This window comes from Mustela nivalis (assembly GCF_964662115.1).
Source record: "Mustela nivalis genome assembly, chromosome: 1".
Classification (NCBI taxonomy): domain Eukaryota; kingdom Metazoa; phylum Chordata; class Mammalia; order Carnivora; family Mustelidae; genus Mustela; species Mustela nivalis.
Genome location: NC_139020.1, coordinates 54,143,325 through 54,167,882, shown reverse-complemented (window position 1 = coordinate 54,167,882; position 24,558 = coordinate 54,143,325). Strand labels below are relative to the sequence as shown.

At 39.9% G+C, this 24,558-nt stretch overlaps 1 protein-coding gene across 12 annotated transcripts in view; it reads right to left on the bottom strand.

Moving 5' to 3' along the window:
• Positions 1 to 24,558, bottom strand: part of BBX (BBX high mobility group box domain containing) — a 278,064-nt gene that overhangs the window by 95,918 nt on the left and 157,588 nt on the right. For all 12 annotated transcript variants that reach the window (XM_082696959.1, XM_082696957.1, XM_082696949.1 and 9 more), the window contains 2 exons: positions 7,090 to 7,260; positions 1,247 to 1,486 (listed from right to left, as the gene is read on the bottom strand). In XM_082696959.1, coding sequence (XP_082553085.1) covers positions 1,247 to 1,486; positions 7,090 to 7,260 — 411 coding nt within the window. The remainder of the gene's footprint in view (positions 1 to 1,246; positions 1,487 to 7,089; positions 7,261 to 24,558) is intronic.

Sequence of the window (24,558 nt, the reverse complement as noted above, 5' to 3'; positions counted from 1 at the left end):
TCCATGTTAGCCTGTTAAACAACTCAATAAAACCACAGCAATTAAAAGAACTATTTTTTCACATACTGTGATGTCTAATAAAATGTGTCACTTGAAACTCTGTATTTCTGTCCCCTGCTGGTTCTTTTCATAGAACTTAACCAAATGTTTGGGTGGCAGGGGTTTTCATGAGTCAAGACTGTTTGCAAGTTATGATACTGAAGGAACAATGTGAGAATTACTTCTTTCAAGTTTAACCACAACGCTATTGCTTTGCTTTTCCTTCACTTGCTAAATCCATTACACAATACGTTTTAAAAGCATTATGAACTCCCATTAATTTCAGAGTAATTCAAAAACAGACTGGTGGACAATTTTTGAAGGAATTCAGCCCCTGCTGTCAGAACTGATCCAAGTCCCCACTCTGAAGAGCTTTCCTGCAGGGAGTGCTTCTGCCTTCTGCACATGCGTGCACATATCCTAACACATCATGTTTCACTGCCATTCATTCCTTCACTGGTTTTAAATTTTCATGCTGCACTACCTACAAAACAGAAATAAATCAAAGTGCATCTCTTAATAACTGTATTTATTACAAAATACAAAATGTTAGAACTGAAAGAGATGTAACTTTTTGCCCAATTTCCTCATTCTAAGAACATTTTAAAAAACAACAAACAAACAAACAAACAAACAAACAAAAAACAGGCTGAAGCCCAGTGATTGATGTAGATACTGTAACAAGGTTACTTAGTGTTAGAACTAGATGAAGACACTTTCTTCCCATGACAGAACTAGAGTAACATAAGATTGTTGTCTTTACCATGGACATTCTGACAGGAGAAGCTGGGTTCCTAGAAACCCCATTCATAATAAATAAATAACTATTCATAAAAATCAGCCCCTTATATCAATCTGTAGAGTATACACAATGAAAAAAACCTGGCAAATGATTACTCTTGGCACCTTCACCAGCATCTGGAAGGTGGACTTGGAATTCAGGAATAGGAACAGCTATTAGGTTTACAGGAACCTTGCTTGAGATTTTGTATTTCTAACAAGTTCCCAGGTGATACTGATGCTGCTGGTCTGAAGATCACACTCTGAGGAACTTCAGGAACAGCTCTTAGGTTTACAAGTTAACACTTGATTTATCCCAGGATTCACCTTTGCGCTGTTACACCTTTAGTAGGGACTCCGTATCTGAAAACTGGAAGTATGGGATTGCTGCTCACAGCCAACATAAAACCTTGTCATTGTAACCTACCTCCTTGGCCATGTCTGTATATTTCTGTTTTTCCTTTGGATCTAGCACAGCCCACCAATCAGCCAGTATCTTGGTAGCACCTCGGTTATCAAGCCTGGGGTGTTCCTGACGAACAAGGGAGCGATGACGTTTGCAAAACAAGAGAAATGCATTCATTGGTCTCCGGGCTCGCTGTTCTGGTGATTCATCATCAGTCTCAACAACATCTTGCTCTAGGCCATCGGCCCCAAGAAGTTGCACCTATTACCAACCAAAACAAAAGCCAGATGTTTAACAAATCCTGGACAGTTTTGCTTTAACAGTTAGTTTTGGTTTTCAAATTGTGTTTTTTTCTTAGCTCCATCTAAACAACTTCCAAATTGGAAAAGAAAATAATCAACAACCACTATTAGTAGTTGGTAACCAACTTACAATGTATTCTGCTTAGTTTCTATAGCAACCTGTGCATGTCTCTATTATAGCACATATTATTATCATGTTATGACTGCTTACATTTTTTTCCTCTCACTAACCAGTGAGTTCTTTGAGGACAAAAGCTCTTTTGCCTTTACAACCACAGCATCTAGCTCAATGTCTGGTATATATATAACATCAGTACTTCACTGCTCAATAAATATAGAAACCCATTCTGCGATATATGGGTCTCAAGAATAACAACAACATTCAAAAAAAATACATGAATATTAGCTGTTTCTCATTAGAAAGTGCTTATCTATAGTTTGTAATATGAAAATGTTTAACATGAAATAGGTAATAAAAATTTAATACAGACTATTCAATGTTTTATGCACACAAGTGGAGCCTCCTACTATAAAAATCAAAACAGACATTTAACATTATTTGAAGGAGGAACTACATAGTTAATATTCATGCTTATAAATATCAACCTTTCTTGTTTACTGAAATACTATGATGAGAGGAATAAATTCACCCAGGCTTAAACCTTCAAAATTGATTCTGAATCCTCCCTTTTCCTAAGCATTTCATTCAACTCGAGGTCTTCAAGAACTTCTACAAAGTGCTAATCCTGCCCATTCCATCTGTGCAATCGTCATTTCCAGTGTCCTAGCCTATAGCCTAGGCTTTCTGCTTCTGATCTCCTACACTGCTTCCTGCACATGGCTGCAGATACCCCTGATCACCGAATCTCAGGATGTATTAGGATTGTTAAATATCTTCTAAAGTGAAAATATGATCCTGTGCTATTTCTTGGAAACAGTGCAACCGTGAACAGAAGTCCAGAAGGCTTATTAAAATAATCTCTTTAATTTCTTGTTTCACAGTTAAAATCAAGGATTGGTTTTTAGTTGTTAGTAATTGTTAGTCGTTGTTAATCTGCATTATATAGTAGAGCCTAAGTTCTTCAACTTGAGTGGGCAGTGGAATCCCTGGAGGTCTTGTTAAAACAGAGATTGTTATGTCCCATTCCCAGAGTTTCCAATATGTAGGCCTGGAGTGGGCCTTGCTTGAGATTTTGTATTTATAACAAGTTCCCAGGTGATACTGATGCTGCTGGTCTGAAAATCACACTCTGAGAACCACTACTCTAAGGCAACCACATTCTTTTATACCATGCTTACTGGGCAACTGCTACAGAAACTTGAGGACAAATCACTAGCTTAATCCAACTGGGTATGTTTAAAAGGTTTCTTAAGTTTAAATTAAGTATGACAAATACACTTAATTAACCATTCATTATCTTCAAACAAAATAGTACAATGGAATAATCTTGAAGTCATAGCTATACGATTTGGAAGTACATGAAAAATCATTATTGGGAATGAAGGCTATAGATTCAACTTCCCCATTATGTATACAGTTATTAGCAATGATTTGCATTTGGGGGGATTATTTATTTAGCATTCTGAATCTAAGAAGCTATAGAAAATTCAAGGCATAAAAAGTATATTGTGTAGGTTGAAGAAGTAATTACAGTTTCCCTTCAGAAAAGAATAACTTTTGATTCCATTACTAAATTATAAAACTCAAGCCAAGAACTAGAAAAAAAAGATAAATAAGACAAGATCCTGGACGAAGGAGCTTACTGTTTGGGGAGGAGAGAAAGATATAAAAGCGAATGAATTAGAAAGCAGTATGATGATGATTACAAGGAACCAGTGTGATAATGAAGCACCAGTGGATAAATGAGAGCACACTGAAGTCTCCCTAGAAAATGTGCTGTCTGAGCTAAATTCTGGAAGATAAATCAGAATGTGTCGGGCGGGCAACAGGGAGATACAGAAAACTAGAAAGAATTAAGGCTCTATGACTACTAACTGATAAACAGTTCAGCAGCACTGGTACATCTAACATTAGAACACAGATCCAGGACATGTGGTTGTAGAAGTAGGTATGGATGTACTTTATGAAGAATGTGCTCTGTCTTACTTTAAAAAAAAAAATTTTTTTTTAAAAATCATACTTTTAATCCTATGAGTAGCTAAAGCCTGTTTAAAAAAAAAAAATCTAGGGACAACATAGGTTATCATATTTTACCACAGATAATTTTGCCAAATATGAATATTAAAAAAAAATGTTTTCGGAGCATCTGAGTGACTCAGTGGGTTAAGCGTCTGACTTTGGCTCAGTTTCATGATCCTGGGGTTAGCAGTCCTGGGATCCAGCTCCAAGTCAAGCCTCTGCTCAGCAGGGTCTCAGCTTCTCCCTCTTCCTCCGCCCCTCCCCCTGCTTGTGCTTGCTCTCTAAAATAAATAAAATCTTTTTATTAAAACAATATATTATTTATTTATTTGACAGAGAGAGAGAGATCACAAGTAGGAAGAGGTGGGCAGAGAGAGGGGGGTAAGCAGGCTTCCCGCTGAGCAGTGAGCCCAATGTGGGGCTCGATCCCAGGACCCTGAGATCATGACCTGGGCTGAAGGCAGAGGCTTTAACCCACTGAGCCACGCAGGTGTCCCAAAAATAAATAAATCCTTAAAAAAAAGTTTGTAACTCCTACTTACTGTGAAAATTATTTCATTAAATTAACTAACCAAGAAGTAAATACGCAAATGAATAAATAAAATTAAATAAAAGTGAAAAACTGTTTAGACTTCAATTTTTCTTTCACCAGTGGCCAAATAATACCTTGTAACAAATCAACACAAATACCAGACCAGGGTATGGAAACCACAGCTAGATACAATGGAGAGCCATGGGTGGTTGTAAGCATAGGAAAGACATTTCTAGATCTGTATTTTAAGATAACTCCTGTCAACAGAATAGAACATGAATTACAATACCCAAAGTGTAAGCAAACCAAACCAGAGGAACCATTTAAGAGACTATTCCAGCTGTCCAAGTAAGAAAGGAGACAGGGCTCAATGAAGGCCATAATGCAGAGAAAGGGGAAATGAGAACAGAAAGAATACTTATTTATGACATAGAACTAAGAGAGTTGGTGTGCAACTGGACTTAACAGTTAAAAATGGAGAGTGCTGGGGCGCCTGGGTGGGCCAGTCAGTTGAGCATCTGACACTTGTTTTCAGCTCAGGTCTTGATATTGAGGTCATGGGATGGAGCCCTGAGTCGGGGTCCTTGCTCAGTGTGGAGTCTGATTAAGACACTCTCTCTCCATCTCCTTCAGCCCATCCCCTTTACTCTAAAACAAATAAATAAATCTATGTATTTAAAAAAAAAAAAAAAAGTAAAGAGTGTTTCTAGCTTCAGTGGCAAGACTCCTTCATACACAACAGAGAATGCTTTTTCTCCAATGAGAGAGATGAGATCGAGTGGGGAGCAGAACAATTTGTACCAGAGAGCCGAAATTCAAGGTGGCTGTCATCAGAGAAGTCTTGGTTGGGATAATGAACTGAGGTATGAATACAAGGAGGCAAGACTAGGAAAGTGGATGAGATCACCATGTGTGGACTGAGAAAGAAGGGAATTCAATCACTTCATTCTTTCTCTTATTAACTGTTTATTGGGCCACTGACAGGGATGAGGCACTCTTCTAGGTGGTGCAGGTAGAGTCATGAAGCAGAAGAGTGGCACAGACAGCCTTTCATTTGGCAAGGATTCCTCTGGCTGCTCTGCTGGGAAAAGACTGTTGGAAGGGCAAGAGCAGAAGCAGGCAGAGGCAGAACACACTGAGCTGCACCAGAAACGGTGGTGGCGTGGACCAATGAGGCCATGGCGGCCTTGCTAAGGAGAAGTCAAGCTGAGAACACACGTAGGAGGCACGGCTGAGAATCTTCTGATGGCTGGATAGGAGACCTGAGCAAAAGGAGAGAGACCAGGCTTCTGGACTGACCAATATAAAAGCTGGGGGTCCCCACTTACTGAGGAAGGGAAGACGCAGGAAGGTGCAATTCAAAGCTTCATTCTGAACACATACAAACTGAGGCTCTGACCTAAGATCTAAGAGGAGATATCAAGTACATAGTTGAAACCACAAGTGCAGGGTTTAAGACAAAGGCTCAGATGGCGTGAGAAAGTAAGCCCAGGGAACACCAATATCTGAGGGCAGAATCATGGAGGGGCATCAGCTGAAAGAAGCTAGGAAGCTGTGGCTGGGAGAGAAAACAGATCCTGGGACAGACAGAGGATTGCCTGCTACGGGAGGAGTGAAGCAGGAGACCGCCTCAAGGACCACGGGACAAACACTGTGTCAGAATGATCAGATCGGGATAAAAGTGGCAGTTTCCTCACACAGAATTAATAACACTGGTTTCTCTAGAAAAGGAGAAGAGGAGGAAAAGATGGGCAAAAAGTGAAGCAAGTGTGCGGGTGAGCAGAGGAAGCTGAAGGAGTCACTTCCGCAGCCTCCATTTTCTATGTAAAAGAGTAGGAAAAGCTCAGTGAGAGAGACCATAAAGGGTACCCAGGTAAGACATCTGAGAAACAGGAAAAGCAGAAAACATGGTTTCTTGGAAGCTGACCCAAGCCTAGAACAAAAGACTGCATGGATGTCAAAGGCCTGAAGAACACTAAATCGTGTTTATAGAAGTTATAGTGACACAAACTATGTACTCACTGATTCTTCTAATGGCCATACATCTATTCAAAACCTGCTCTGTGCTAGGCGCCAGGTCAAACAGGAGGACATTTGGGATAAGACTTTGCTCTTAACCCAGCTTACATTCTAGTCTGGCAAGAAAGACATACACAAGTACACAGCTAAATACAAGGTAAATGGTAAAGGCCAGGAAGGAAACCCCCGAACTTGGAACGCACTGGGTGGGAGAGATGCCTGCCACGAGGAGGTCCCATCTCTTGGGGCGGTAGTCCTTGTCCTGAAGGCTGAATGAGGCGGAGGCCAAGACTTGGGAGGAATGTGTGGCTTTCTAAAGTCACCTGCCTGGTTGTGTGACTTTCTAAGAACTGGCTCAAGCATGAGAAGAGAAGGGAGGATGGGGAAGACGGAATGACCAAGGAGGCTTGGTAGGGGTGAGGAATGCCAGATGCCATGAAGGCTGAGGCAGAGGGGAGGGCCTGGGCAGCTCTAAGGCTGCCTTCAAGGTTAGACCGAAGTGGAGGGAGAAACAGGAAAAGCAGAAAACATGGTTTCTGAGGAGCCACGGGGTGGGTGCCAGGGGAGCATGACAAATTTTATGAATTCCCCCCCATTTCCTCTGCATTTGAGTATTACTATTATCACCGGAAAATCATTAGCTAATTGACAGAAAGACTATCGAAGATGGCTCTGTTTCTGTCTCAACTACTAGGAAGTACAGATACCTCAGGAGCCATCAGTATCTGCGGTAAAAAAAAAAAAGTAAGCCGAGTAGTTCAAGAGGATTCAAGTTACACAGACTTTTAGAAATGCATCATTCTCACCACCCCTGATCACTGTCGTTTCTGGAATGAACAGTCAAAACTTCTCTATTAAACAGAAGAATTACCTTATCAATATCCTCCTCTTCGTCTTCCTCCTCCTCCTCTTCTGAAAAGTCCAGCAGTTTCTTTGCTAGCAGTGGGTGCCACTGAAGACACTTTCGTTTTGGTCGTTTTCCAGCCCTTTCTCCTTCTGCTGAATGATCTTTATTTCTATTACTGCCTTTCATTACTGTGACCTGTGGTAAGGGAAAAAAGGGAGAAACAGAGAGAAATCAAAGTAAATTTGATTAAAATTTGTTTATTTAGCTTCCTTAGCTTTAATTGGATTACAGTTTTAATGACTAAAGTATCTACCAGCTCAGGCATTTACTGGATTCAGTACGAATTCTAAGTACATAATCAAACATTCATTTCACTTGGCTAAATGGAGCTAATAAAATTTGCCTTTTATGAAATCTACTTCCTTCCACTCCATAACTTCAGAACTCAAAACCCAAATAAAGCAGCAGGAGGATTACAAGTTACTGTCACCTGTTCACACTGACTCAGGGTAGGATTGCTCAAAGTGGGGCATCAGAAGAACGTGAAGAGATGGTACCCAGAGAAGAGGTACTCCCAGAGGTGCCCTCCATACATTCTCCAATGGCTCCTCTTTTATTACAGTAATTTACGTGAATTTCGCATTCTACACTATGATAAATCTGAGCTTGGAGCATTATTAAATAAAATGAATACTTTGTAAGAGTCAAATGTTTTGGATTTTTAAAAAACCGTTTCACAAGATGACACACGATTTTTAAAAACCAGGAGCGTGCAGTCTCCAAGGACCCAGCGCATGAGGTCACGTAGGTCACCTAGCAAGATGAGCATCCTCTGCACCCATCCGTGATACAACAAATCGCAGGCATTCCTGCACCTCTCCATCCCATGGGCACCAGAATCTGGTAACACAGTTTTGCTGCCAGGCTTTTTGCTGTTGCTCTTCCCTTGAGAGGTGGCTGGCTCAAATAGCTAAGCAGTCGCCAGCCTATGGACGTGAGAAAATCTTCAGAAGCCCCAAATTCTATGTCACTGTTAGGTGAGTTTAAAAACAAAACAAAACAAAGCAAAAAAAGCTTTTTCTCAATGATAAAAACAATACACATTCATAGTTTATAAAGGTGAACATAGCACAAATTAAGGTTCGTATTCTCCATCATACTAGCCCCACAGCCTAGAGGTAAACTACAGTTTACAGTTTCGTATATGCATTCCCTCAGGTTTTTTCCTAGCTTAATAGTTCTCATTCATTCATTAAGTAATAATGTACAAATCATTGTTTATACATACTCATGCCATTCAAATAATGTTATCGATTTACTGAATGGCTCATACAGACAGTTATAAACACAAACACAGTTGCTGAAATCACACAAGAGTCGACTTTTGGGTCAGTGTAAGTGTGCATTGGTCCAAATGCTTGCAAAGTAGTATCAATAAATTTGTTATGTCATGTTGCTAAAACTAGGATTTTTTCATAAAGTTTCTAGATTCATCCAGTTCAGAAGCCTTTAAAACAATATAGCATAGACAAATTTATCTTCTGTCTTCACTGTTTATGGATTTAGGGTCATGCTTAGGTCTTCCTCATTTCTAAATTTAAAAAAAATCTCAAACAACTCCTTCCAGAACCTGCATGACTTCATTATAAAAAATAATTTTAATATTTGATCAATCTGTAACTCAGGAGATAGGGTTTCTGATAAAGGAGATAAGGGTCTGCCTTATACATTTTTCCCCAAATAACTAGCCAAATTCTGCCAGTGTTAGTTATTAAATAATCCAGCTTTCTCCCACTCCTTTGAAATGACACTTTTATCCTACATTAAATTACTAGATATGTATACATCTATTTCTGAATTCTCTTCTGTTAATAACATGCCCTTCTAACCTGTTTGCCTTTCCTTTGACTAATTTTAAAATATCCTTAGGGACTGTAAAACTGTGTCTTTTTTTATATACAAATATACCAGTAAACATAGCCACTTAGAAATTTTAATTTGCATAAATCATGCTCATCTAAATCAATCCACCTTGACTGTTGCCATTTTGTAATAACCATGGTATATTCCAAAATAAAAATGTATAATGCAATATACTCAATCATTTCATTATTGATAAACATCCAGATTATGTCTTGTGCTGAGTAAAATCTTCATTTTAGTAAGAAAATTTTTAAGTCTTCATTTTGATAAAAATCCTCATCAATTTATCAAATGCTATGTCCAGTCAAAGGAAGGAGGGAGAGCAAAGAAAAGCATGTTCCTATGGTCTTTTTAGCAAGAAACTTCTGAGTATCTGAAATAAGTGTATGCTGCCTCAAAAGTATAATAAGTTACTGAAAACTCTATAGGGAATTAGTTATCTGGTATGCTCTTAATAAAGGAACAAAGATTTCTTGTGAACTGATAGATCATTTAACAGTTTTCATTCTATCTACAAATAAAACTTGGCACAGGCAACCCAATTTCCAAAAATACCAATGCTATATAAATAGAAGAGAAAACGGTTATTTTTGTGGCTTACAAATCACTTCAGGATGAGCTGAATGAGTGGCAATTAAACCCATATGGGGGTCCCAATATTTTATGAGATAAAACATTTTTTATGGCCTTTTCTTTTACATTAAAAAAAGTTCCTTTTACATTTCTTATTCTTTTTTTTTTTTAAGATTTTATTTATTTATTTGACAGACAGAGATCACAAGTAGGCAGAGAGGCAGGCAGACAGAGGAGGAAGCAGGCTCCCTGCTGAGCAGAGAGCCGGATGCGGGACTCAATCCCAGGACCCTGAGATCATGACCTGAGCCGAAGGCAGAGGCTTTAACCCACTGAGCCACCCAGGTGCCCCGACATTTCTTATTAAGGCTGGTTGAGTGCTTATGAACTCCTTTAATTTCTGGCTGGGAAACTTTACCTTTCCTTCAATTCTGAATAATCTTGCCAGGTAGGTCATTCTTCATTGTAGTTTCTTCCTTTCAACCCTTTGAATCTATCATGTCACTCCCTTTCTGGCCTGCAAATTATTCTACTGAAAAATCAGCTGATGGTCTTACAGGAGCACCCTCCTATGTAACTAGTTGCTTTTCTTTTGCTGCTTTTAAGATTCTCTTTATCTTTGATTTCTGACATTTTAATTATGATGTATCTTGCTATGGACCTCTTTGATTGCATCTGGTGGGGGCTTTCTATGATTCCTAGACAGAAGTGTCTGTTTCCTTCTCCAGGCTGGTGAGGTTTTCAGCTCTTATTTCTTCAAATAAGTTTTCTGCCTCTTTCTCTCTTTTCCTCTGGGACCCTTATAATGGGAATGTTAGTATACCTGATATTGTTCCAAAGGTCCCTTAAACCACCCTCATTTAAAAATTTTTTTTTCTTTTTGCTGTTCAGCTGGCGTGATTTCCACTAACCTGTCTTTCAGATCACTGATCTGTTCTTCTGCATCATCTAATCTGCTATTGATTCCCTCCAGTGTATTTTTCAATCCAGTTACTATATTCAGCTCTGACTGGTTCGTTTTTATATATTTTTTCTCTTTGTTGAAGTTTTTACTGGGTTCAATCATTTTTCTCCTAAGTCTGTTGAACATCTTTATGACCATTATTAAGAACTATTATTTACCAGGCACACTGCTTATCTCTGTTTCATTTAGTTCTCTTTCTGAGGTTCTGTCTTTCATTTGGAGCATATACCTTTGCTTGACTTTCTGTGTTTGTTTGTATGTATTATCCGTAGGCCACTTCAGTCCCCTGGTCTTAAAGGAGTGACCTTATACAACAAGTTTCCTGTGGGACCCAGAAGCGCAATACCCCCTGGTCACCAGGCCCAAGTATTCCAGGGGTGTTCTCTGAGTGGGCAGTGTATACCCTCCTGGAGTGGCTAGGCTGTGATAGCTGGCAGAAAGGGCTGGTCCCCAGACTGGCTGGCTGCAATGTCCTGCCATGACTACTATAAACACACTAGTGAGTGGGCCCTGACCCCAGTACAAATGACTGCCAAGCCTGACCACAGCTAAGCCAGTGGGTAGGGCTAGCGCCTGGTGTGGCTGGCTGTGAGACCTGGCCACAACTGCTGCAGCATGCTGGTTGGGGGGGAATGCCTGTCTCCCTGAGTGGCAGCTGCTTGGTGGGGGTTTTGATCCATGTTGAGGCTGTACGTTGGGTACAGCAGGGCAGGGGATGGGACAAAGACAGAGGTCTCTGCCAAGGCCTTTTGTTGAATGCAGGGAGGTAGGATCCACTGGACGGAGATGCCAGTCCTGGACAAGGTTTCTTGCTGGGACAGGAGCTGCCCGTGGGGGACAGAATGGGTGCCACTTTGCAGGACTGCCAGTCCCAGCCAAGGCTGCTCATCAGGGCAGGAGCTGCTTTGGAGGGATGCCTGCTAGAGTGAATCTGCAGAGGAATGTGGGATGGGGGTTGGGGGTTGAATAATGCTTGCCAAGGTAGATGGAGAATATCAGAAATGGCTGCACAAGAGACAGACCTGCTAGGTAGAAAGGAAGAAAGCCCCACCAGGGCTTCTATTCCCAGAGAAATTTCCTGCAATCCTTGTCGCTTTGGCATACACTCTAAAAGTAGTCAACAAATCTATCCTTCATGGATGGCCCTGGTATTTTCCAAACCCTTGTCTCCCTCTGGGTCTTGGAGCAAGTGAGTTTGTGCATGAGCTCTTAACAGCAGAGTCCAAGTTTTCTATAGCCCTCCACTTACCTACTGTTAAGCCCTGCTGACTTTTAAAGCCAGATGTTAGAGCTTGTCCTCCCAGGGCAGGTTCCCAAGATGAGCGGTTGCCCAGTGTAGGGCTGGACCTCTTTGCTCCTCAGGAAGAATCTCTGTGTTGGGAATATCCCTACTGTGTCTCTACCCTGCCTATTCTTCTCAGAGTGGATTTTTCTTCTTAGAATAGCAGAGCTGTTCTGCTAGTCTTCAGGAAAAGTCTTCAGAGAGTCATTCCATATACAGTTGTAGTTTGGGTGTGTCCATGGGAGGAGGTCAGCTCAGAATCCACCTACTCCAACCTTGTGATCCTATCTTGGTTTAGATTACACGTTTTTAAAATATTAAAAGAAACCAACTGAAAACTATAAGCCAAGCAGCTATACCAACTGGAGAGGTCAAAGTGATTGCCAGTGCCTGGAGAAAAATATATCTTTTGGTCTCAAGGATTTTGACTATGCTATTTAATTCTGTATGAATGTGTTTAATTATATGTGCCTTTACGTATGTGTGTGTGTAAAATTTTAATATTCAAAGAGAAAACAGAATATCAAGAATAAAATTAATGGTGTATATATATATGTGGCTTTGGGGTTCAGAATAATTACATTCAACATATGATTTTTTTCCCATGTAGGTGACATGTAGCCACTACAAATACTGTGTGTCATCAGTGATAACCCCCCAAACTAATCTCTCCCTCCCAGAAATCCACTAGACTTGCTAATGACACCACATTTTCCCTTGAATTACAATTATTCGGGTATATCCTACCTTCATCACTAGGCCTTTTTTATTTCCCCTTTATAATCCCTCATTATTTACCTTTATATGAAACATCCTGGCTCACCAGAACATCAAGATCAGTTAGTCGTGAGGGTTGCTACAAGCAATCATATGAACTCTTGCACTAAATAATAGTGATATTTTTAAACACTCGAATGGCTTCAAAATGAATCCCCATCTCTCTCATTCCCCTGAATTTAGACATTCTTTCCTGAGTAGGAAACAAAGGTGGGGGGGTGGTTTGATCTACATGTAACTATGACACACAGGCCAAGGTGGCATGTGATGCGTGAGAACCACTAGGCCCCCTGAGCTGTGGAAGAAATAAGACCAACAGCCCCACGGCTGCACCTAGAACAAAGTAAAAGTGAAAGAAATCTTTTTAGCATAAACTAAAGATGAAAAAGTACACAAGTGAATTGGACATAATGTACTTCGGAGAGGAAAAGTATAACTGATGTATCGAGCATAAAATACCTCAAACTATAAACTAGATACTTTAATAATTTATAGTTACCTAATTACTTTTTAATTCCTTACAGGTCAGTTTTCACACTGTTGAGAGAAAGTAAGAGCTGGGGGGAAATGGTCCTCCTGATTATCACTCAGAAGTAATTAGAAACTAAGAAAGAAGAATGAAAGAAAAGAAAATGAAGAGCAAAGAAGGCAGAATTTTTGAGACTTAAACCCATCACTCCTCTTATTTCAACAATAAGGAGAAGGGTAGATGGCTTATTTTTGATAATCACAGGGGCTTGCATTTGTGATTATTTTGCTCCTAAACGCCCCACATATTATAAAGTTTGGCTTCTCGTCCTTGACCAAGGTTAAATTAAGCTAATAATATATATGCAATAAATGAAGAACAGGCTGACGTATTCAAAAGGGGTCATCCATTCTGCACTGCAACTCCAGAATCCCTGAAATCAGGTTATTTACCTATCAGAGGACTCTGTCTGAAAGACTCAATATCTTCAAGTTATGCTGCTAACATTATCAAGTGATAGAAGCTAAAGGTCCCTATCCAAAATACTTAATATTTATTTATCTTGTAACAACAAACCAATCCATGTGGGTCTTTCCTCTGCCAAGATGAGTGACTCTAATTAGATAATCATTGTTCTGAACTAAATACAAGTCAACTTGGTGATAAATTAGAAAAACATTTCATGTAACTGTATTCTTCAAAAGCAAGCCCATTCATGAAGACTTTTTGAGGTCAAACATCATGAGAAGTTTAAAGAAAAAAAATACCACAGAAGAAACAGTACAAACCAAACATCACATTTAACAAAAGAAAATTATGGAACATGGCAGACCTCATTTAGAATTGCGCGTCTACTGTTAACTACTTGTTGTGAAGTTATTAATCTTGATGGTATTTCCTCCTATGTTAAAACAGTAACAGCTCTACTGTGATAACACTCTATATACATTAATACCCAGCACAGAACCTGGTGCCCAGAAAGTTCTCGTTCTGTGTTAGTAAATCCTTCCTCTTCCCACAAGCTTTTTAGAGGGAGTATGGGATTTTAACTGGCAGCATCCGCTTGCTGAAATTCAGCTGAAGATGCTCTTCAAAAGAGAACACATGTCTCCCCATTTAACCATGGTCCATGTGCTTCCCAGATGATAGAATTCCCCAGGTTCAGAAACTGAAAAAGAAAGATAGAAAGTTTCCTTTCCTTTGTCTGAGTGATATACAGTCAGAAACAGTTCTTCAGCACCGTCATAAATTTTGTGAGTAAGATCCTCTCAGTCTATCATCTTGTCTTACAACGTCGGCAGTCAGTACACGTCAGCCTTTAAAACACTGTATGAATTTAATGCTGCCACAGGGGTATTTTAAGCTGTTTCCTAAATGTCCAATAAAATCCCATCCAAATCATATTAAGGAAAACTCAGACCCAGTGAGACAGGGGAAGGTAAGAGAGGCCCATGAAATCCACTGTTAGACACCACACATTTGAACCACAAGTAAGGCCTCTCCTGGGTCCCATTAAGACTGCAACACTTCATTTTCTCAAGTCTGCAGAGAAGAGGAAAAACCACCCCCAAGAAACAGTGACAAAGAGGTAGCTCTAGAGTTCCACACGAATTAGACTGACCTGCTTAAAATCTTCCTGCCAGGGAGTCCTGCTGCTTTAAAGACACACCTTGCTTCTATCTTTCCGCGCGAGGGTCCTGCTGACAGAGCAGCTGGCCAACACCCCGGCTTTGAAGCCTGGCTAACCCTAACATTCTCCCATTTTCAATCAAACTTCTCATCCTGCAAGGCCCAGGTCACATATTCCTTCCTCTCTACAGCTTTCTATAAAATCTAAATAAAAATTCATCACCTTGTGCTCTTTGACCATACTTGATCGTATTAGGTCAAACACTACCAGTGTTTACAGTTAGTTTTATCTATGCCAAGCTCCCCCAGACTGCGAACTTCTGGAAGAGAGATGCCATGGTTTCTTCCTTTTCTGTCCCAGGGTGCAGCGGTGAGCCTGGGACACAGCCTATCACTTCCTCACCTAACACTTTACCACACGAAACAGCTTCCTGGAATGATGGGTTCCTATGGGTGATCTTTAAAACAATACTAATACACAGCTAATGTTTATTAAATAGTATTTGCTATGCCTTGATATTCATCATCTGATCGGATCCTTACCAGAACCCTCTAAGGCAGGTACTACTATGAATCCCAGTTGAAGAAGCTGAGGGTTAAGTAGCTTGCCTAGGATCACATGGTGAGCACCTGAGTAGCTCACAGTAGAATGGGGAGGCCTAACTCAAGAGCTCAAACACTTAAGGAGGAAAGGGGGCTCTAAGGTAAAGCCTTTTTGGGTGTGCCCATTAGCCATGAGCTAATGTTCTAATGGCCATGGATATACCAAAAGGGCTGGAAAGTGAACACTATCAGGGTTCACAGTAGAAAAGCAAAGGGCATGCATATGCTGATGACTCTGGTAACGAATTAGATTAACTCTAAAATTTTTTGAAGATAAAAGCCTTACATGTGCTAATCTTTATTATTTATTGTAATTCTAATGACAATTCTAAACTATAGACAGATTAAATGAAAAACATCTAACTCAATAAAGTAATGCTCTCCCTTTTAGAAGCAATTCAGTCACTATTCATGCAAAGAGTGTCTTTAAATGTGCTCTTTATTGAAAAGCAGTAGCTCTTCAGCTTGAAACTTTAACTCTGTCAAGATGTTATCTATATGCTCTTCATGAATACTAATAAGGCAAACACTATTCAAAGAAGGGCTTAGCTGTACTGGTAGTGATGGTCCCTGTGCCCTTACTTCATGAAGGCATATGTATTTTAAGATCTCTAATACTTATGCTCCCTGACATTTAGTCTTAGGAGACCTTAATTTAACATGGTTCTCAGAATGCATGCTGCTCTAAGCTACAGAGAGAGACAATAGCTATCTTGAAAGAGATGAAGCACCAAGATGGGTGGCTTGGGAAGAAAAAACTGTTTACATACAAAATTCAGTAACAGGCTGACAAGTTCTCCCCTATATCCTTCAAACAGCCCACCTCTCTGTTTTCCTGTAATTTTATGCTGATATTTCAGTTTATTTAGAAAGTCACCAAATTCCTATTTTTCAACAGACCTAGCACGATGCATTCACCTTCTTTTAGTTTCTAAATTAATCATTTTTTACTATGTACTTATTACATAGTTAGGACATAATTATCCCATTGACAAAAACCTAAAGTGCAAGAGGACAAGCTCATGGGAGTCTCTCCCCACTGATTCTCAGAGCAGCCGAACACGTATTTACTGACCACCTGGTGAGCTATACGTTTTAAGTTAAGTGTTCAGCCCTACTTCCCGTTCAGCTCACCACCCACCTCTGCTCTCCGGCTAGCAGGCATCTGTCCTGCTCAGCACATCTGCCCTGTGCTTCTGTTCTCCCAGGCCTGCACCTGTACTCTATACTGCACCCCCTTCTCCACAAGTCTCTCTGAATTCCCATTCCTGAAAACCTTTCTTTACTTCATCCAGCTCGTCTCTTTCCTTCTGAAGCACCTTTTTGATCACCCACACTTAATGGTTGTGGCATATTTTTTGACACTTGACTGGATAACAATTAACATTTCTCTGTACAATATACATATAATGATTTCATGTGAATTCCTCCCACAAAGACCCTTAAGCGTAATGAACATGCCAGATGCTTTTTTCCAGATCCATCACAGCAAATGTCCCCATGCTAGATGGCAATAGATGCTCAGAGAATACATAAAAAAGCAAACACAGAAACAATACTTTCATGTTTCCTAACTACGCTGTCTTTATGTTGTTTTGCTAAAAGGCAGAAGAGATATAAGACTGGAAAAGGAAATAGAGAAGGAAAAATAAGAACCTAGGAAAGGCTGTTCAAGGACAGAAACAGGTAAATTGACAAGGAGATGTAATAAATACAATGAAATCGAAGTCATCACCAAACAGCCATTCATACTGGTCTGAACACATGTTCTAGGAGCTTTATTTCCATCACTGGTTAGTTGTCAATGACTCTCATCACTCTCTCAAAACAGCAGGTTCTAGTACCTTCAGCCCATCAGCTCTCCTTCCTTTCATAATCCATCTGCTAATAAACCTCAACTCTGAACTTGTCCAGCCACATCTATTCTCTACATCTGCCCCAGAGTGCTGGCTGCTCCCCGGGTCTGATGCTACCACATCAGGTAGCATCTTGACTTGATAACAGGTAGATGGGTGACCAGTAGTTTCCAATCCCAGGTGGACCTTCAGGCTCATCAGCAACCCTTTCTCACTTGTTTTATCCAGTCTTACCCAACCTACAACTCCCATTACAAATTCAGGTTCTCCTCAACCCCTATTGATGATGAAGTTAAGAGTAATAATGAGATAGGGTTGCCCGGGTGGCTCAGTGGGTTAAGCCTCTGCCTTCAGCTCGGGTCATGATCTCAGGGTCCTGGGATGGAGGCCCACATCGGGCTCTCTGCTCAGCAGTGAGCCTGCTTTCCTTCCTCTCTTTCTGCCTGCCTCTCTGCCTACTTGTGATCTCTGTCAAATAAATTAAAAAATAAAATAATTTTTAAAAAAGAGTAATGATGAGATATATATGCATTGTGTAAAATGCTTCCATAGATATTATGCTTCTGTATACACTGCTTTCTTTGGGCCAGAAACTAAGACCTTCATACTTACTGTCTTAATTCACAACGAATCTAAAACGTAGGTACTATTATTATCTCCTCTTCACACATGAGAAAACTGAAGCACATATAACATACAGTTTGCCTCTTCAAGTTTACAAATTAACAAAGGTTTTTTAATCCCACACATTTGTTACATGGGTAGGACATAGTTACCACACTGGCAAAAAGCTGAATCACAAGAGGACAAACTAAGAGTCTCCTCCTTTACTGTCAATGCAGTGGAACACATATTTACTGGTCACCTAATGAGCTATGCATTATCTTTATAAATTATATGATGTCCAAGATCACACTGCTAGCACCCAACCGGTAGAGCCAGTATCTGAACTCGGGAGGTCTGGCTTCAGAGTCTTATTCCTGACCATTATACAATATTGCCTTCTAAGAATGTTTACTACCTGCTAAACACGTTACATGAATTAACTTCTTTAATCCTTGATAAAACATGAAGCAATTAAGAATGACAAACCTTCAGCAACATGCCTGAGCCACTGCTGGGATTGGAGGGGGAACCTGGATTCAAACCTGGGACTTCGGCCCCCAAGAACTTTCTATCACTTCTCCATACTGTCCTTCCCACTATAATTCTATCTATTCTAAGAAAATGACTCTGCCTACTGGTTAACAGGAGGGTCTTCTTCCTATGTGTAAATTCTCCCAAAGCTCCATACTCTCCCAATTGTCTACCAGTGACAAAAGTTGTTTGTTTCTTCTTCTATCTTCTCTCCAAGGCAGAGATTCAAGTCAACTTCTTTCTCTCTCATTATGTACTTTTTAATCTCCTATCCCACTGTGACCTTGGGCCACCCATGTTTTCAGTTTCTTTCTTTGATGAACTACTGATAAACTGTTCCTTCTAGTTAATACCTTCTCCTTCAGTCTATATACCATCTCAAGGCTAAAGCCCTCTTAGTTAGAATCCCCCTCCCTCCTTTTAGGTAGTCCTCTTTCATTTGGTACAAACTGGCCTCCAGCCACCAAACCAGAAGACCGTCTAACCCCGAGCAATGCCCCTAGCAGCCAAGATCTGGCCTGCCTGTACTAACATGGACTCTACACTGCACTTTACTTCTGACTGGGTTTCTAATTTTCTTGGTTCCAAACCCCAGAATTAATTTGTGAGAAAGCTCTCCAACTCATTTCAACTATGCCACAGGCTCTGCCTTCTCAACCTCACTCTTATTCACTCTCATATCTTTGATTTTGAGCCTGGCACACAGAACTGGACATTCCTTCCCCTTCACACAAATTCCCAGAAAACGTACACGTATCTCTTTTTCTTTACCATAAGTACAAATCTTTGCAATGGCTTCTTGCCCAGGTATCTAACCTCTCACCCAGTTCTGCTCCTTCTCCTTTTGCGGTGCACTCCTCTCCATCCCCACCACACTGATTCAGCAGTCCTGTCTTGACTATAGTTACGCTGACCTCCACGGTCAACACCACAAAGGTCTGCTCAGGTTCCCTTCCTGCATGAATCTCTTTAAACAGTCCCTTAATGTCGTCAGGAAAAAGTCCAACCTTCTTCCTTCATTTAACATACGACTCTTGGGGCACCTGGGTGGCTCAGTGGGTTAAAGCCTCTGCCTTCCGCTTAGGTCATGATCCCAGGGTCCTGCTCAGCAGGGAGCCTCTTTCCCTTCCTCTCTCTGCCTGCCTCTCTGCCTACTGGTGATCTCTGTCAAATAAATAAATAAAATCTTTGAAGGAAAAAAAAAAAAAAAACCACAAGACTATTCCGTCTTGGTCTCTGCTTGCTTTTATGGCTTGGGTCTCCTTGCTCTGTTATCACCTTAAAAGTTCTGCACACAGGGAGCCACATGTCATCACCTAGAATTTACCATTGACTTTCACCTCTCAGCATATGCTCTACTGTCTCCTCACAGAGGGCCTCAATTCTGCTCCAGAGCTTAGCTTGGATCTCACCTCAGGCTTTTATGGGTCCTTTCTAGTCTGAGAGAGGGGCTCCCTAGGGGTCCCTACTGCACTCTGTACTTGATAAGCCACAAGGAAGTGGCCCAACTCTAACAGAAAACAAAGGCGGCATAAAGTTCATCATGGCATCTCAGGACCTGACACTGAGCCGGGAACGTTCTGAGCAAATACTTGCTCAATGAGTGAGCCCCGGTCTATTCCCCGAAGTCTATTCCTACCACTCTGCACCCTCACCTCATGGCCACAGCTTCTTTTCTACATCCTCACCGTGTCCTGTCCCTTCTTCCTGCTCTGCGACCCTTCATCCCAGAAATTCCTAGCACCCACTCAACTAGCCTATGCAAACTGCCAAACCGCAACACCTGGGAATTTCACTTGTTCAGAAACAGTCAAAATGACTCGGTGAATAATTGTGACCTCTTGAGAGAAATAATTATCCATTCCCTGTTCTCTTGTCTCCATCACCCATTAGTGAGTAATCTCCGGTGCACCAGTTTACATACATCCCCTTAGATTTTAAGAATGATCACATGTATTCTTAAAAAGTAAATGTATTGTACTTCATCAAAACGATCCAAGTTCAAGAAATTCATTTTTTTGTTTGTATGACTTAGTTTTTATTTTAAAATAATAAAAGGTCTAGAGGCCTTCCATCATCCTGATCTCTAATTATAACTCAAAAGAATAAAAGGGACAAAACCCAGAAAAAGTCTTCAGTTTAAAAAAAAAAAAATCAATAATCTGTGATTATCTCTACTTGAAATTTTTTTCCTAAGGTACTGTTCTTTACTCTAAAAAGATGGCTAATAATTTAACAGTTAAATTTATTTTACTTAATAAAACAAAACCTGTTTTGATGGTTATTAAAACGAAAATCTTAATTTTTCCCAAAGCAAAAAAGAATCGATATCCTAGTAGTTAGAGTATTTATTGAAATACCTTATCTCAGCTTCTGCAATGTCTACCTGCTTTACACTTTGACACACTAGAACTAAGTTAACTCATTATTTTCTAGGCTACACATTACAAGCATGTAGGATGTTGCTTATCTTTAAATTCCCAAATACTCAGAATAGTGCCTTGAATATAACACATATTTAATAAACTACTTAAAATGAGTGAATTTAATGATGCTGTACCAAACTGCACATTTGCTGAGAAGTTAATGAGAATGCATACGAAGCTTTGATACATTTGTATTTTCTGCTTAGAGTTAAAAAGAAAACCGTATGTTACATACTTGCTTCACCAGTAGGTGAAATTTCTTCTTAAATATATTCCAATTTTCTGACTTAATATATATGACACAAAAATTCTTATTTGCTAATTCAAAGTCCTAACAGTGTCCTGTTCAGAACATTTACCAGTCCCTTTCTATTCCTCTCAGGTGGTATATTCCTTTAAAGTGTTTGGGCTGAATGTACTCTAACCTCAGTGACAAGTACAGAAACTTGTTTTTATTTTTAAAATGTATTAAGTTTATGGTACTTGTTTTTAAAAGTTCTTCATACCATAAAATTAATACACACACAGAAAGTTCCTATTTGATTATCATTTTTCCCCCTTTTTAAAAACCAAAGTAAGAATATAAATAGCTAGAAATTTTGGTTATCAATTTTCGTATGAAACAGTTTTTGGATCCTCCTTCCTTCTGTTTTCCTCTCTTTCACAGTGTGAGAATGGGATTACTGACAAGATAGACATTTACTGAGTCATCTTCGAGGGTTTTTTTTTTTACTGCCCAATTTATGTAAATCTCCCTCTGCTGGTCAAATTTTTATCTTCTAGCATCCTATTTAAATACAAAGCTTATGCTTTATAGTGTAAACAAAAGTTCCTCTATAAATAATAAAAAACTATATAAACCTGGAAAATGATTTTAAAATCTCTTCTGTATCATTAAGCTATGGTGTTAGCTGATTTTAGAAGTAATCATCCAAATATTGAGTTAACCCAACAATTCTTTAATTTGGTATCTTTTTTCCCCTGAGCAAGATTCTTAATTCTACTAAGATCATTTCTCATTCATTCAGTTCCTTTCTTTTTTGTTTTTTAATTTAGTTTAGTTTGTTTGTTTATTTAAAGTAAACTCTACCTCCAGTGTGGGTCTTGAACTCACCACCCCAAGACTAGTCATATGCTCCACTGATTGAGCTAGCCAGGGGCTATCATGCCCACACTTTTTATTTTTGTTTTTGTTTCAGAGATGGCAATTATTTTACTGACATACCTAACACATTCTGTTTTGATTTTTTTAAAAAAAGATTTTATTTATTTATTTGACAGACAGAGATCACAAGCAGGCAGAGAGGCAGGCAGAAAGGGTGGGGGGGAGGGAGCAGGCTCCCTGCCAAGTGATCCCCGGGATCACTAACTGAGCTGAAGGCAGAGGCTTAACCCACTGAGCCACCCAGGCACCCCTGTTTTGATTTTTATAACGGACTTTCAAACATGGACTTTGAGTACACTTCATTAATAAATTCTGAACCTTCTCCAGTAATTAAAACTGGTAGTTACTAAAACCTCCTGGGCTAATAACTTAAATGCTACCTCCTGTTATGTATCACTTTGTAACTCACAAAGCCTTTACTATACACATTAATTTATTTAATATGCTATAATACTAAGAAATGAGTATAATTATGCCCATTTTATAGCTTAAATGAGAGAAGCCTCAGAGATATTTACATAGTCTTCTCAGTGCCATTAAGGGGTAAACCAAGGATAAGCCTAAAGGTTCTGAACTTTAATCCCCAAATACAGGTGTTTTTCCCCATCTAACTGTATTGCTGACTTTAGTGTTTCGTGTTGGTTTTTTTTTTTTTAAGATTTTTAAATTTATTTATTTGACAGAGAGAGAGACAGCAAGAGAGGGAACACGAGCAAGGGGAGAGGGAGAGGCAGAAGCAGGCTCTCAGCCTCTCAGGGAACCCGACGTGGGGCTCGATCCCAGAATGCTGGGATCATGACCTGAGCTGAAGGCAGATGCCTAACAACTGAGCCAGCCACCTAGGTGCCCCCGATTTTAGTTTTTCATCAATACATTTATATGGAAGGAAAGGTAATTCCACTTACAAGTCTTTTTAGCATTCAATTAGCTTCTCAATATTTACTTTAGCTAGAGAATTTCCAAATTTCCATTCATATTTCAAAACAGTCCTTCAAATGGATTTAGCCAACTAAAGACACTGTGGGAAGGGGAGAATCAGGGAACAAGAAAGCAAGTGTACCTGTGACTCAGTATACTTTTCTTCACTTTACATTTTGTAAATATTGATGTTACGGCTCCTAAAGTGCTCTCAGAAGTCGTTACGACTGACAGCCCTTGAATGCTGTGTCTTTCAAAACAAATGTGCTTATTGATGGAGAGCACATGCATCTCCATCAAATTATTCTGAAAGACAGGGTGGAACAAACAACATGATTTCTCAACTAACCAGCACTGAACAGAATAGGCAGGGTATAGTTTCATGGACATTAGGAAAGCTTGTTATTTCCATAAGGAACTCATGTGAGGGAAGGGCACTACAAATCGACCATATAATCCCAGAGCAGCACACAACTTGCCACGTTTGTTGTACAGATTTTTAAGCACAAGCAGTAATTTGGAACATACTTACAACAAAAAAAAGTCCTCTGGATTTTTAAAAACATGTAATAATATTCCATTTGAGAATAAAAGTTTGGGCAAGAATCAACTGGAATAAATAAAATATGCTTTAACCCTGGTCTTAGGAAAGAGATAAAAGCCCTCATTGTCTGATGCGTATTAAAAATCACAATCTAAGAGGTGCCTGGGTGGCTCAGCTGTTAAGCATCGTTCTTCGGCCCAGGTCATGATCCCAGGGTCCTGGGATCAAGCCCCACATTGGGCTCCCTGCTCAGCGGGAAGCCTGCTTCTCCCTCTCCCTCTGCAGCTCCCTCTGCTTGTGTTCCCTCTCTCGATATGCCTGTCAAATAAATAAATAAAATCTTTGAAAAATAAAAATAAATAAAAATCACAATCTAACAGCAAATGTCAGACTATTATTTATATCCCATTATAAGCATTTCTAAAACTGGAAGGTAAGGCTCATTGAAGAGTTAAAAAAATTCTGTTTGCTGAGCTGTCCCAGCTGTCAAGATTTGACAACCAGCCAATTGGTACTTGAGAGGTGGGCAGATTCCTCCTATAGCTCTTATACGGCTAGTCCCTCCTGATCCCAAGTCAACCTTTTAAGGACCTACTAATGGACTAGTATAAAGAGAGTATAAAGACACTTATTATGAAAGATGAGTTTGGACAATAAAGGACTTACTGGTGAGATAAGATCTCTATTATAATGAAACAATTTGGGAACTAGACAGCATGTAATAGAGTGCGACAAATGTGGTCCAAACCATTAGCGAATAGACAGTATATAATAATAAGACATTCTCAGCACCCGGATTCTCAACAATTACAAAAGCCACTGGATAATTCAAGCAATTCTCTTATTTCACTTTGATGACCCCAATTTGTCCCACTGTTCACTTTAAACTAATGGCTGGACACAGCCAGGGGTGAACTCCAGGTTCTGGGAGCCTCCTGTCACTGTGCACTTGGTCAGCTCTGGGCATCAGCAAAAATGGCCTGTTGAAGCCTCCTGAATAGAACTAGTCAGATCCTTGCTATGCTGTTATTTAAGACTAGGGTAGGGTCTCTACTGTCTAAAGGATGACACAGATGGAAGAAGTCAGGTAGCTGGCTGTTCCTGAAACCACAGGCTTGCCTTCAGAAGAACTGGTGAGACTCTATGAGAAAGTGATGCCTATGGGAGAAGAGAAGTGGAATTGGCACTAGTATTGATAAAGAAACTGATCAAGGATAATCTGAGGCA